The 15958-nt window shown below is 44.8% G+C and overlaps 1 protein-coding gene across 7 annotated transcripts in view; it reads left to right on the top strand.

Moving 5' to 3' along the window:
• Kalrn (kalirin RhoGEF kinase) overlaps positions 1-15958 on the top strand; it is a 503507-nt gene that overhangs the window by 428608 nt on the left and 58941 nt on the right. For 6 of the 7 annotated variants that reach the window (XM_051191394.1, XM_051191388.1, XM_051191393.1 and 3 more), the window contains exons 35-37: positions 9503-9786; positions 11011-11115; positions 14395-14490. In XM_051191394.1, coding sequence (XP_051047351.1) covers positions 9503-9786; positions 11011-11115; positions 14395-14490 — 485 coding nt within the window. The remainder of the gene's footprint in view (positions 1-9502; positions 9787-11010; positions 11116-14394; positions 14491-15958) is intronic. The other variant, XM_051191392.1, reaches the window with a different exon arrangement.

Genomic DNA, 15958 nt, shown 5'->3' with positions numbered 1-15958 from the left:
GTTCACTGGTGTTTTGCCTGCATGTCTGTCTGTGTGAGGGTGTCAGAAATCCCAGAACTGGAGTTATAGACATAATCTGTAATGTGGGTGCTAGGAATTGAACCTGGGTCCTTTGGAAAAGAAGCCAGTGCTCTTAACCACTGAGCCATCTCTCCAGCCCCTAATTTTGCTACTGTTGTGAATCATAATGTAAATGATATGTGATCCTATGGGGTAGGGACCAGAGGTTGAAAACCAGTGACCTGGTGAGCCCCATTATTATTATTATTATTATTATTATTATTATTATTATTATTATTATTATAACAAAAGCCCTGTATTTTGGTTGTTATGCCAATATGGTGCATCCTTTGTTAGGTGGCATTGCACCATGTTCATTTATTGGCTCATTTGAACAGTTCTTAAGACCTTGAAGCAATTTGGAAGGAGTGCATGTTCCCTTTCCAGAGTGTGTGGCCAGGTCCAGGAGAATGAGATGGGTGCCGAGGTTGAAGTGATGTCTAGAATATTTACCTTGGGGAGCAGCAGAACAACTTTCACTGATTTCTACCTGATGTGATGGGTCAAGCTTCTAAATGCCCACCCAGCACTGGTCAGTAGAGACAGACCTCAACTTACAAAGCCAGCTAGATGGTGTCACAATAAAAAATAATCAATACAGCAACAGGAACACGCCATGAAGCCTTAAGTGTTAGAACACACTTATCTGGGGAAGAATAGTATTCAGGACCCTTTGAGGACTCTCCTTTCTCCATTTCTGTCTCAGAACTGATACAGGAGAAACTGAAGCCAAGCAATTGGGAACTTTATCATTGTACCTTCTGCTTGTGGTGGCACCTTGAAAGGAGGCAAAGCCTGGGATGGAGGTTAAAAAGATGGATGGACACAGCCAGCAGTAGCTGAGGGGAATCTGGGCTGAATTAGGACAGAATCCAGGAGACTCCCATGGAGATGGAGCCAGAGGTGTCCACTCTGCCTTTCTATGAAGAGTGTCGGCAAAGACTGCCCTATAGAGAGCTGACATTACAAAGGGCTATTGGCGGTAGAAGGGTGCCTGTCCTTCAGGTGCCACGGCATTCAGAATCGGTTCTCTGACTTGCATTTGCATTCTGAGCCAGAACAGCAGCACAGGGCAAAGGAAGGGGTCACTAAGTGGAAGTGAACTAAGACAAAACCCAGGACCAAGGATTCAGAGTCCAGAGTGTTCCATGATTTTGTACTTCTATGAAGAAAATCAGACACCAACATTAAATGTATAGGAATTTAAATGCACAGCATTTATAAAGATGCAAAGTCTCTGTCAAGAGCAAAGCTAGCACAAAGGCTTTGGGGCAGGCAGCAGGGGCAAGGGCTTGCATTGTGTGTTTGAGACTTGAGAGTGACTAAGAAGGGAGTTGGGGGTGGCAGGTATCCTGTGCCACAGTGAGCTTGCCAAGTTCAGGCTAGCTGCAATGGGAGTAATAGCAATGGCAGCAAGTGCCCATCGTTAAGCCAGGTTTCTTCGGCTTCAGTTCCCACTGCTGGCTCTCTAGCAGCTTCCTAGCCTCCTTCATTCTCCAGCACTGAGCAGCCTAGGCATCATGATGCCAACCAGATGGTTGGCTGGGAAGCCAGCCACACAAAGAACGGGTGATACACAGCAACAGGCCCTCTGCTGAATATGTAACTAGGAGTTTGGCATTAATGACCATACCCCTAAAAGACCCAACCCGGCTGGTTATTCTAGGCCACACCAGAAATATTCATACTGATTATAGGTCTGTGTTATATATGCTTATAAAAACATATATGTATTTACCATCCAGAGAATTTTTACTTTTATTGTGCCCATAATATAGCCTCCTCTAGATGTACATCCAGTATGAAAAACACTAAATAAGTTACTTCTAGAAATACAGAGAAAGCAGTGTACATACTTTTTTGCAGGCAAGTGTATTGACATAACTGGCCTTATGGCTCAAGGCGTGGAAAGCAATAGACTAAATTTACAACTATTTTTGTATTATTGGAGCCAAATTTAGGCAAAAAACACAGGAGACTAAAGGACCTTTCTATGAACATGTCATAATGTTAGGAATCTTCGGGGTTTTCTATTTTAGCCATTGAGAAAAAGGTTCCCATACAGCATTATGATAAATACCAGGAAATGGCTTACAGACCCAGTGACCATCTAGAGCAGTGGTTCTCAACCTTCCTAACACTATGACCCTTTAATACAGTTTCTCATGTTGTGGTGACCCCAACCACAAAATTGTTTTCATTGCTACTTCATATGTAATTTTGCTACTGTCATGAGTCATAATGTAAATATCTGTTTCCCAATAGTCTTAGGTGACCCCTGTGAGAGGGTTGTTTGACCCCCCCCCAAAGGGGTCAAAACCCACAGGTGGGAGAGCCACTGATGCAGATCAAATATGTAAAGGTTAATATTGAGTATCGAGCTATGTGTGGTCTCTTACAGCTTTAACTTCAAGCACTTGTGAAGCAGATGCAGGTGGATCTCTGTACGTTTGAGGTCTACATAGTGAATTCCAAGCCAGCCAAAACTAAACACAAACCCCTGTCTTTAAAAACAACAACAAGGTCTTGTGTGTTTTACCAATAACATGATACTTTTTTTATACATTATATGGAGACATGCTGTTGGTATGATTGAATGCAATTAAAGAATGGATTGGAAATGAGTTTTCCAACCCTCAAGCAGAGTAAGAAATCCTCCAGAAGTCATCTTACACATACACAGACTCTGATACACATTCGTTATTCTGTTTCCCAGTGGACAACTCCTAAAAATCATTGGAATCTCCAAAATGGTGAGTGATTCTTAGTGAGCTAATGGTTGACGAGTGCCTGGAAGCCCCTCCCAATGGATTCAGGTCACCCAAATACCATGGCAGGATTGCAGAGTTGAGATTGTCAGCCTCACCCCACAACTTCTGGGAAGAGGAGAGGGACTAAAGGTTCTGTCAATTTAGTCGACTATGTCTATGGAATGAAACTTCCCTGAAAACTCTGCAAGAGTGGAGTTCGGAGAACCTTTGGGTAGATGCAAGTGGGTGCCTGGAAGATAATACCTCTAAAGAGGGGTGGAAGTGCCACCTTTGGTGCCCTAGAATGTCTTCATCTCTGCTTTTGATGGATCTTTTATAATAAATCAGTAAGCATTGTTTCCCTGAGTTCTGAGAGCCACAGCAGTAAATCAATCAAGTCCATAAAGGAGGCTGTGGGAATCTCAGTTTGTGTCCGGTTAATACAAGCACACATAAAACAACAGGGCGCTTGGGATGGGCATCTGAGGTGGCAGTAGGAAGCAGAATCAGGGGCTGAGCCATCGTTAACCTATGGGGTCTAATGCCTTCTCTGAGCCTTGCTGGTTCCTTTGCAGGACTGATTGCTTGGTGTGTAAGAAACAAGGCGTGTGTCTGGTATGAGACACATGTTGGGATAGAGAATCAGAGTTTGACTTCTCCACTCACGTGTTCCCTCAGTTTCAGCTTAGCCCTTTCAATACACTGTTTTGGTCCTTGGGGTCGCTAAGCCCACAACTAGTAGAACTGTTTTCTCTTTCTGTCGAGGAGGGGTAGTCCTTTACCCACCATCGACGGAACCTGAAATGAGACTACATTAATATTTTATGCTTGGGAAGTCAGAGCTGGACGTCCTGTGGTTACAGACCTGAGACACTTGTGATCCGGAGTAAGCAGGCTACAATGCCTAGCACAGTATAGCTGCTTCAGAAACCTGCAACCTTCACAGCAGGCGAACGAAGGCAGAACTCTCTTCAGCTAAAACATAAAAGTGAAAGAAGTATGAACAGGAACTTCGTCAATGGGACGCTGAATTTTAAAATGAGCTGTATTAGATGTAGCAAATTTCCCCCATATTCTCCTACCACCCATATACTTCTCAGTATCTTCTGTTTTGCTTAATGTAGGAAAAGATGCTGTTTGCCTAGACAAGACTGTTAGGATGCCTGCAGTGAGCACGCTGTCCTGGCTTTTCCCAGCTTTCATCTTCAGGGGAGCAGACAGCGCTAGCTTCTGAGCTGCAGGACTCATGCTACACAGTGACTAAAACACCTGGAATGACAGAACCATGGCCCCAGGGAGACACTGATAACATGGGCAGGTTTAATCTAACTGATTAAACATCTGAGCCCCTCTGGCCTGGTTGTTCACCTGCCCTGTCACCGGTTCATCAGAAGCACCTGTACTGAGGATCACACAGAGAAGAAGGAACTTGTCATCACTAGGGAATGGCCCATGTTAAAGCTTCATGCACTGAGCTAGGGAGATAGGCAAGTTGTAAAATAATGTCTATATTGTGATTATATAAAAAACAAGACCACATTTGCGTATGTAAATGGCATAGATATGAAAGAGGTATATCAACCTCAGAATTTACTTTTTTACTCCAGGATGGGGAAGAAGGGTGTGACACACAAAAATAGTCATCTTCAGCTAAATCTGAAGCATTTAATTTTTTTAAAAAATAGCTGGAGCAAATAATGACAAAAATATGTACATTTATCATAATTAGATGATAAAGTAAATAAATGCAATTTTTCTGTAGTAAATATTTCATAGTAAAACTTGCCTCAGGAAATGAGTTATTTTTAATCTTGCAAACAAGTTGCAGATAGCAGATCAGGGAGTCTCATTACTACTGTGTCCACAGTTCAGCTTGTCTTCCCATGCACTTGACACCAGTCCTCAGGCGAGTCCCTGACCTCAGAGTAAAGAGCATGCATGCACTGATCCAAGGCCTGGGTGGTCAAGGGGATGCCTGAGCTCTGGTCCCAGTTTTGTTACTAGTGTGTGACCGTGGCTTTCAGCACTGAACTTTTATCATTCATTTATACGATGCATGTGTAAGTATATATTTAAAATGCTGAATAGACTAGCAACTGGATGGTCATACCATACTCATAGCTAAAGGAATTATGTGTGATGAACATAGAGAAAAATAAGAATAAAGGTATGGAGTGCAAATGCAAAGTCTGGGCTTGCATTTTGCTTCTGCCAGGGACTACAGCCCGTGGTGTGCTGAAGCATTTTCATGTTCTATTTCCTAACATGGGAATTATAATGCATGTTATCCACCTCAACTCTGATGACTGGGTGAGAAGCAGTGTTATTGTTGTAGTTGATGCAAATCAACCAGGAGGAACTGTTCTATTGGGAACACATTTTGCTAATTGCAGCCATTTTACAGAGATGGTTCAGCATAATAACCATGAAGAGGCAATTAGCTTGGCAGCTATTTCTCGCCCAAATGATTTCACATTATTTTATAACCAGGCATTTAAAGTGACTTAGGCTAAGCAAAGTGGTGCACGCCTTTAATCCCAGCACTCCAAAGGAAGCAGCAGGTGGATCTCTGTGAGTTCCAGGATAGCCAAGGCTTTGTAGTGAGGCCCTGTCTCCTCCACTCCATCTCCCTCCCCCAAAAAAAGTTATTTGAAAATGGCTGTCTTATGATAGGGCACTGGTTAGATGATGAATCAAAAATTGCTTCCAACTTGGATTCCCATTGCTTAGACCACCGTGAAATGACTCCTGTTGTTTACATAAAACAAACTTGAAACAACATTGAGAATATTCTGGATTTTTTTCTTTTTCTTTACTCTTGCCATTACTTTATTCAAAAAGCATAAAAAACAGAAATCAATAGCAGCGGTCTTCCCTCACAAGCCATTCCTGGTATACATTTGTGAATGTCAAAGCCAGGCATGATTTGCCCTGGAACATGGTCTGCTTGGCTTGGTAACTAGAGAGAAAGAAGTTAATGTGGTTGAGCCTTTCGCTTTGCTCACATAGCATATGCTATAAATCTAGGTTCTGAAAGCAGGGAGTTCAGTTGCATCCCTGGGGCCTAGTGAATGAGAGGAGCCTGCCACTTATCTGCAGAGGGGTCCTGTTTCTATCATTGCTACTGCAGATGCTTATCACCCATACCAAACACTTGAGAAAAAAATGTCAATACAAGCCAGACCATGGCCAGTGAGGAATTTTCTGAGATAAGATTACACCTTTGTCCTTAAAAAGGTACCAGTGAATCCCCAGATGTTCCCAGAGTAGAGTAGCCTGTAGGTTCTCCATTGTACCAGGCAATTTTTGGAACTCTGTGTTTGTGCTTCTAAACACACATATTTTGCTGCTGCTTTCCAAAATATACACAAATCCCAAATAGTCCCCGAGAAAGGCCCCAGCAAGGCCAAGACTCATTGAGCCCCTGCATGGCTCAGGGTCTCGGACCCCGGGAGATGCCAGGGGCAGCTCTCTTTGGCAAATGCATTTGCTAACTTCATTCCAGGATTTTCTTTTCTGCTCTATTGGCTTCATGTAAACTTGAAGGTTTCCAAGGCCGGATGAGATCTCTTGTCCAAGTCTGGGGCAGAGTCAAAAGGAAAATGTGGTTCAGTTTCCCAGGAGGTGTAAAAAAGCCACAGAACACTATTTAAATATCTAGCCATTTTCTTGGTTTAAGTGCCAGTATGCAAACTGGCAGCCAAGGGACCAGGATGGAGATCAGCTGTCTCAGGACAATGGCAGAGATGAGCATTCATGATACACTCACCTTTTATTTGTCTTCCAAACACTAACAGTATCGCATCCCTTAGCCTGGGCACATAGGATGATCTGGATTCTAATTCCTTCTTCCCAAGAGAGTTGAATAGACTTGCCAGATGAATTTGAAAAACAAAACTACCTTTTTCTTGTCATGTCATTACCCATCAGAATCTCTTAATAAAGTTCATATTTGAGTTTATTATCTAATGTCTTCACAAATGTTTTCACCTACCCTGTTTCTCCCCCACTAATCTTACTCACTACCAAGAACCGACTTTGGACTGGACAATGTATTTTCCCTTTCCCTGACTGTGTATGTGTTCTTGCTATCCTACCTCATAGGGAACATCCCCTCCCAAACATCTCTCCCCTTAAGCCTTTCCAGGCCAGTCCCTCCTACACAGCTATGACCCTCATCTGAACTGCGCTCACTTATCAGGCAAGTCTGGTCATACCAGCCTGCTGGCAATTAATCACACACCGCTTTGTGAAAGTATCTTTATCTTCCATGCTCTGCCTTGCTGTTCTGTTCTTTTGCACCCCTCCCCCCCCCCTTCTCTCTGCTGCTGTGCATGTGTGTAATGTGTGTAGCCAGACAAGAGGTCAATGAAAATGCAGCCTGTGCCTTATATTTTTAGAACTCAATGTCAACTACATTCTCTGGGACATTGTTACTGGTTAATGTTTCTTGCTTGGCACTTGGCTTGAGTGCCAGTGTGCCGGTGTTGCTGTGCAACCTATAGAAGTCTAAGGACCCTAGTTTTCTCAATACCAATAGGAAAAAAAACCAGCATCACTGGCCAGGTGGTGGTGGTGCCCGCCTTTAATCCCAGTGCCAGGAAGCAGAGACAGGTGGATCTCTGTGAGTTTGAGGCCACCCTGGTTTGCAGAGTGAGTTCTAGGACAGCCAAGACTGTTGCACAGAGAAAACCTTGGCTTGAAAAAACCAACCAAACAAACCAAGAAATAGCAGCATCACTGAGTGTTGCTTTCAAATCTTGTCTTTGGATTAGTTCAAGATATTTTATAGGCTAAACTCTACATCTAATGCTGGTTCTTCTCAATGATTAGCGGGTATTCAGACATCAGGAACTTGAGGAATTGAATGGGGATTGTCTTACAGCTTCAGCTGTGCTGTTCATTCGCTAGCTGTTACACTCCAATAGTGTGGCTTCCCTGGGTTTGCTCTGCCTGTAGTCAGTGGAAATTGATGTACTGGGCATGGAAAGGCATGGTGGATCAGTAGCATAATTTATTGCTCAATCTGGCTGAAAGGCATACAGATCTCACCCTGTCTCTAGGAGCGTATGTCCTTGGGAAAATTGATTGATGTCTCTAAATAGGCACTTTCCTCTTTCCCAAAATGAAGATAATAAGACTACCCCCCACACACAACCCCCATGAGCCCATGATGTTATCAAAAAAATGAAATAAGATGGTCCATGTAAAATGCTTTGGCAATTGCAAGTCCATTATAACATTGAGATAGTCAACAAATGACATAGCAACTCACAAACAATATGCTGATTTCTCCTATTTAAAAAAACAAAACAAACTCTTAATCTCCAATCATTGTCCCTTTAAAACAAAAAAAAATTCTCTGTGCACTCTGTCGCCTTCCTCTCCCGTTCTCTGCACTCTGTGTAATCAGGCTTGCCTCCTCCATCGAACTACAGCTGCTTTTTTGCAAAGTCACCAATGACGTCTGTGTAACTAAGTTTAAGGCTTAATTCTTTGATCAGTACCCTTGACCTGTCAAGGAGTGTTTGACACAGCTGACATCTCCTTCCTCCAAACATATGCTTTTCCACATGCAGCCTCCAGGCCAACTACTCGACTCGATTCCCCCAGCCTCTCTGACAGTTTCCTTGTTCTCATCCCTGCTTCTTGCTGAGTCTCCAAAGTTTCCCTTCACCACGCTCATGCCCCTTGGTATTTTCACTCATGGCGTCAGCACCGTCTGCCACTGACAGCCCTTAGTCATCTTCCAGCACTTTCTGCCCCGAGCTCCAGACTCCAAGTCCAGCAGCTCGTCAGCTTGTCTGCTAGGATCTATAGAAACACATCTCAAAGATGGCTACAACTGACCCATCTAACCTCAAAGCCATTCTTCCCGTACTCTGCCCTACCTCAGAAACTTTATCTTACCAGTTGTCCTGGGTAAAACCAAGCTATCCTGACTCTTCTTGTTCATATGTCATACACAGTCTGTCAGGAAGCTCTGCCTGTTCTACTGTCAAAACATATCCAGAATCCGATCCCTACTGATGGCCACTGGTACCATCCTCCAAGCCACCAAAGTCCCCTAGTTGAAAAGACTATCTTGGAGCCTCCTAGACAGTCTTTCTACTGTCCTCAATTAGAAATAAAAACATTTTAGTATGTATGGCAAATGGTATCCTTCTTGCATACTCCACATGGTGCTTTGGAACATCTGTATTTGTTCATCTTCTGCTTGCTTGAATTGCCCTTTGTCAAATGGCCACATGGCTTGTCTCTCACCACCATTAGGACCACATTCAAACACCAAGTCATGAGACCTTGCCTGAGCGACCATTAATTTGCACCTTTTCCCATTGCATTTCCCAACCTTACTATTTTTTTAGTATAACTTTTCTCATTATCTATGACACTTTACATTTTACTTAGAGTGTTGTCATGGTCTATTGTATTTCCCACCAGAACATAACCTCCATGGACGCAGGAGCCTTTGTCTCCTGTGTGTCCTGTTTGCACAAAACCTGGAATGGCATCTCACATGTGAACATTTGAGTCAGTGTCAAATGCTGCTGCTGTCTCTTGCCTGATCCACAGCTGGCCTTGACCTATGACCTACCTTCCTGAGGATGAAGCTACCTTAGCCAGAGCAGTACAAATGCCTGTTTTAACTGCTTCTGACGTGATTGTTTCTGTCTCTCCTTTCTCTTCAGATTCATACTCTCATTCCTCTGGCGAAAATGGAGGCAAGTCTGAGTCTGTAGCCAACCTTCAGTCTCAGCACTCTCTGAACTCCATCCACAGTTCCCCTGGTCCCAAGCGGTCCACCAACACTCTTAAAAAGTGGCTAACCAGCCCTGTGAGGCGGCTCAACAGTGGGAAAGCAGATGGAAACATCAAAAAGCAGAAGAAAGTGCGTGATGGGCGGAAGAGCTTTGACCTGGGATCGCCCAAGCCCGGGGATGAGACGACCCCTCAGGGAGACAGCGCTGATGAGGTACCTAGCAGGGCCAGTTCTCTTCTGCCACCAGAGACTTCTCACCGCCATGTAATCAAGCAGGTCCACTGCCTCTAATAGCTTGTCATCTTGAATTTTCCATTCTTGGGACTTGACCACTTTGATTTGGGCCCCATCCAGAGACTGATAAGCACTGAAACTATCAAGTAGACAGAAACAAAGATTTGCCAGATTCAAAGAGAGGGTCCTGGCCAGAGAAGAGGCAGTTGATCCCCTGCCTCTTCTGGGGATGGCACAAAAACTGGCCAGATGCAGAGTAAGAATGCGAGACTTGAGATTATGTCACTCAGAAAGCCAGAGGATGAGCTACAGACAAGGGTTTTGAGCAATGCCACCTCTAAAGGGTACTGCAGATGGCATGCATGGTGGATGCACTCCTTTAGTTCCAGCACTGGGAGGCAGAGGCAGCTGATGTCTGAATTTGAGGTCAGTTTGTTCTGTGTTGAGTTCTTGGCAAGCTGGGGCTGTACAGTGAGACCTTATCAAAAACAAACAAACAAAGGTGTCACAGAGGGATAGCTATGAAGAATACATGAAGGTCACAGTGAACAGTTTCAGCTCAGTGAGAAACATTGATAGAGACAGAAGGTGATGATGAAACAGGCAGGCCATCATGAGATCTTCTGACCACATTAGTCACAGAGAACTGGGTTTTAGCCAAGAAGTTGGGCTGGATAATCTCTTGAGTTCTTGCAGAATTGAGATTCTGTAATAAAAATATAGGGGATGCATTTTAGCTTGGGGAATAAAATGCCTGTTTTATCTGTATAACTAACCTATTCTAATTACTTGTGAATCTAAGAAAGTCTTCCCAATGCAGAACCAGACTTTCTCTTATAACTTTGTTCCACCTGCCATTTTTCAAGTTAGAAATGTCATAAAATCCTGATGAGATTTGGATGGTAGTTTAATAGCTTTTTGGAAAAATTTGAAGTTAATCCTGGCATGGTGAGACATAACATTCCTATAATCCCAGTACCCAAGAGGCTGACACAAGGATCATGAGTTCAAGATCAGCCTGGACCCTTTGGGGGGAAAAGTAAGGGGTAGGAAAGGAAGGGAAATTTTTAAAAAAGCTAGTCTTCCTACATTTCCCCTTTCTGTTTCTTCTTAAGGAAAAAAAAAAATGTTTCAATATCAAGTCCTGAACTATTGGCATCTGTTATTTATGTAGCAGTATCTAATGGTTTTCTTTTGTTCTAGAAGAGCAAGAAGGGTTGGGGCGAAGATGAGCCAGATGAAGAGTCACACACACCCCTTCCTCCGCCCATGAAGATCTTTGACAACGACCCCACCCAGGATGAGATGGTAGGACCTCTGCTGAGATTTCTCTTCCTGAGTATGTGAGATGGGGAACAAGGCTGCCCTCCCCATCAATGCCTTCCCCTGGAGAACCCATGGTGACATAGATGCTGTTGGTTAGTAGGTGTCCTCTCCCACAGTTTTGGAGGCTTGGTCTTGTTCTGGGCAGTGTAGGGATGTGCAAAGACTGGTTAAAGTAGCAATCTGCCTGGGAACGCACACTGTTGATAGAGTCATGGGACTATATTTTCAGGCAGCAGACCCTAAAAGGAACTGTTTGTCTTGAAAAGGAATCTGTGAGGGCTCCAGATGTCAATCATTGGGTAATGCCTGATGTGCAACCTGTGTTTTAGTTGTCTTCTGCATTCAGCTCTAGAAGCCTAATCACAGTCAATTGTGCCCAAGCCAATGCCGTAGTAGAGATGCTAATAGTGGAAGGGTGTTGTCAAGCATGGAAAAGTAAAGCATGCCAACTTGCCAGAGCCCTTTGTTTTGTAAAATGCCCTGTCGCTGGTGTTGGAAAGGTCTGTGTCCAGTAACATGCCCCGGCAGTTAGATCATTCTGCTTGTTCTGGAGCAGAAGCTGGGACTCCAGTGGCCCTGACTGTCAGGCATTGGCCTGAAACATGAGACTACCTTTTGTTCTTTTGAACAAAAGTCTTTTCTAGCCAGAAACTCACTATGTAGACCAGGCTGGCCCCAAATTCATAGAGATCCGATTGCTTACCTCGCTGTCTGCTAATGCTGGGAGCAAAGGCGAGGGCCACCATGCCCAGCTGGAGCTTCTATTGTGTTGTCTCTCCTAGCTTTCCTCACAGCCTTGCCTGTGCTCCATTGGGCTCTTCTTGCCTTCTCATATAGTGGCCTGTGCTTGTGACTCTGGTCATTGACGTGGAAGTTGCAGCATTGGGTGCATTTCCTGTTCTCTTCCAGTGTGTCATTTTTTGTGGTGATAGTGACAGCTGGCCTGGCTGTCTCTGGCTCTCACTGTGTACTGGGAAAGCCTCCACTGAGTCAGCAGGCCAAGGGTATATAGGCATCAGACTTTTCGTAGGCTCTGTTTATGGGTGTCTCTGCATTTTTTATTTGATTCTGCCTGCTTTGCATCTGGTTGTTAACCCACAGTAAATATTCAAGGTCTTCCTTCATGGGCTAGAAGGACAGCCAGGGACTAAGGTGTGGCACTTGCTGCCATGATACTTAGCCTAAGACAGTTAACTATGTCCCCTTCTACAGAGATGTTTAGACCCTGGATTCTAGGGCCCATTGACTCTGGGGTATTGGGAAAGAAAACAACAGAAGCATGGCATTGTACCCAAAGGGATTCCCAGAGGCAGAGATGCTGCCTGCCCTTCACCTCCATGAGAACTAGCCTCCTGGCTTCCCCACACACCCTTGTAAAATGTCCTGTGAACAGTACTAGTGTGTGGAGGCGGGTGGGGTAAGAGTTCCCAGATCCCATTCATTGCCTGCATAAAACAGAAAGGTCATGAACCCTCTCCTAGTCCCCTCAGTTTGTTGGGGGTGAATGGGTATTAGGTAGTTCCTGGATAAAGTTTAACTGAGAGGGCAGATTTACCCCAGGCATCTATGGGGTCCTTTTCTTATACATAGTGAATTGCAGCAGTCTCACTTTAGACACAGGAACTCTGTCCCCAGTTTTACTTCATAAGTCCACTTGGTTTTTGTTGGAATATTTAGGATCGGGATAAGTCTCAGTACTAGCAAGTAGAGTTGGATTTATTAAGACAACGTTGGTTGTTTGGAGACAGACTCACTATGTAGCTCTGGCTGGCCTGAAACTCATCTTGTAGACCAGTTGGCCTTGAACTCGGTATGCCCCTCCAGCCCTGGCAGGAACTTCTTAAAGTCCAACCACTTCATGTCTGGCTCCTTTGTTCTCCATGTCATCTGTCCTTTGTGCCTGTGCATGGATGCCTCCCACTTACACTATGTGTATGACATGTTCAATGTTTTAATATGTTCCTGCTTTGTAGAATCATATTAGTTTTCCCTGTGTAACTAATGTTCAGTAGCCGGAGGATATTTTGCTTACTTTATGCTCCATAATTGTCATGGCCGGCCCTCTGTTGTGACAGCCTAAGGTGTTTCCTGTCTCTGTGCCTCTGAGTAATACCCCGGAAGATCACTTTGTAGACCCAGTGTCTGTCCCTCTGACATGCGACCCTGAATGAGTTCCCAGAAGTAGCGTTACTAAATCTGAGTTGGTAACTTGCTTTTTCTGCATTCTCCCAAAAGATGAAAAAAGGAATAGTGTTACATCTTAATTGCATTTATTTGACCTCCCCCAATCTGAGAAGCAAAGACTCAAAAGTCCTTTTTGAAATCTTCCCTAATCTGAAGGGATAAGTGAAGCCTGGCCAAGCCAGGAGATAGCTCTTTCTATGCTCACAGTCATTCTCCTCCGCGGGTCCCACCCTGGGAATGCCAGTGGCCTCTGCCCTGAGAACACATGGACGCCCACTTGGCCATCTCCCCTCCAGCTTCCCCTTGGGAGGATGGAAGATGAAAAAACTAAGCAGATTAATAAGCAAAGACTGTCCTTCAGTATGTGGGAGAAATACCCAGCCATTGTAAAAGCAGCACTACACAAAACCTCGCCACTGGTCCTGGGGAAGGACACAGAGAGGCCTGTAGCTGAGCCTCTCTTTGCTGTGAGCAGGGCAGTCTCTGGGAGCCCCAGCTTGTGACACTCAACTCCTTTTAATACTTACTTACCAGTGCCGCGTGTGAGTGTGTGTGTGTGTGTGTGTGTGTGTGTGTGTGTGTGTGTAAATGAGAAGGAGAGGGAGGGAAAAACTGGGGCGAGGTGTCCAGCTTGCTTGAAACACAGCGATGATCCCCAGCTGAGGCTGTAGCAAAACTAGGACTTTTATCTCCTTCACACACATTTGAGGCTGGAATTGTCCCCACCTTCCAGACCATGGAACAGCAATGGGCTACCACAAAAGGCCAAAGGCCTACACTCCCTCAGAGCAGTTACCTATGCCCTGCTATTAGTCTGTATAACCCTCGCCTGTGGGTTTCCTGGGGGATTCAGTGACCCCCTCCCCTCAGCCTCTAAGGAGAATTCCTAACAAGGGGTATGTAGGTCCACCTATACCCAGCTGCCCATCGCCCTCCCCCTCTGCTGTCTCTGTCATCTGAACACAACACTGTGCTTCCCTAGCCCGCCTCGAGCTTTGGACTGTCTGCTTTGCTTCCTAACCGCTGATCCTCATTTCTCGCTAATCTGCTTTTCCTTTGCTGTCCGATGTCTTACAGTCCTCCTCTTTGCTAGCAGCCCGGCAGGGTTCCACTGAAGTACCTACTGCGGCAGACCTTGTCAGTGCAATAGAAAAGTTGGTCAAAAGCAAGCTGGTAAGTGGGCATCCTGGAGGCAATGCTGTCACGTCTCTCCTCCATGCGGCTTCCAGGCCTCCATCAGTCAGCCATGTCCCAATTTTACATATTCCTCCTGTAGAACCATTTCATGTAATGGTGGCTTCTAAACAATGTGCCCCAGGGCCTTTTCAGCTTTATGTGGGGATCAACCTAAGGAAAACAAGGTCTTTAGGGTTGAAGTAGATGAAAAGTAGAGTTTCCAAAGAAAATGAATATGCCTCACTGCAAACTGGCCAGCTGGTCCCTAAACACGTGGCACGCTGTCACTGACTGATGGATGTGTCTCAGGCTAGCCCTGAAGCTAGTGTCATGTGCTGCTGAGATACAATATGGATTGGGCTTTTTAAAGAACCAGGCAATTTTGTTCGGAGACTTTCTGGTTTACCAGGTCTTAGACATTAGACCACCAGTTATCAAGGAGTAGAGGCGTTTGTGAGTAACCTTGCCAGGAGAAATTAAGAGAGCCAGAATGTATCTCTGCCACACAGGGAAAACGTGGGAGCCACTAACAACTGGTCTAGCCTGTGACTGTCTTTTGGGCCAATCATAGTACCAGAAGGAAGGGTGATTAGCCTGAGCTGGCTCGGGCTTCCACTCGTGTGCTAATGCTCCTCCCAGGCAGGTCACTCAGATGGAGCTGTCCCCTCTGACCCGTGTTTTTACGAGTGTAGGTAACAGGACAGCAGTTTGAAGCATCTTGCTGCCTTTCTCTGTGGCCCACCTGTTTGGCTTTTCCTACAGCGGTTCTCATCTGGCTAATTTGCTGCTCTCCCACCAGCCTTCTGCTGGGAAGGCCTGCTGATTGTGGTTGCAATGGGAGAAAAAATGGTGGTGGTTTCGGTAAGAAGGCAAGTTCTTGGATGCTCTCCACTTTTGTGCCGTCTCTTCCATGGTTTTTGCAGACACCACAATGACTTTATGAAGTCACATGCTTGTTTTTTCTTCTTTCCAGTTTTTGCTCCTATAGCCCCCGTATTTCTGGAATATTCTCCCTCTTATTTTTGCTTATCTAACACATGGTAGTAGTCCTTCAGGATGCCCCTCCACCCCCCAATCTCATGTCTCACAGAGGCTTTCCCTTCCCAGTCCTGGCCTGATTTCCTCTGAAGTCCCACTGTAGTTCCCAAAGCTTCATGCTGTCAGAGATAGCTCTGTTATTGTTAAAATAGCTGCATGTCTGCATTCGTGACTTTTATCCCCTGCTCATAAGTTATTTGATGTAGTATTGGGTATATGGTAGTCTTAACACTTAATAAATTCTTCACAAATACTTGTTCCAAAAATCCATATCTGCTTCAATTTAGGATGACCTTTACCCTGCTACTTACTGTTGTTAACCTTCACACTGTTGCCCCTGGTTTACGTGATCAGTGGGTTTAATGTTGGAGACATAAGCAAAATTATTAGGATGTCCCACAGGGGCAAATATCTCAGAAAAGAGGGA

The sequence above is a fragment of the Phodopus roborovskii genome, unplaced genomic scaffold (genome assembly GCF_943737965.1).
Source record: "Phodopus roborovskii unplaced genomic scaffold, PHOROB, whole genome shotgun sequence".
In the NCBI taxonomy this organism is placed as follows: Eukaryota; Metazoa; Chordata; class Mammalia; order Rodentia; family Cricetidae; genus Phodopus; species Phodopus roborovskii.
The sequence above is the reverse complement of the archived record's forward strand: the minus strand, read 5'-3'. Positions and strand labels throughout refer to the sequence as shown.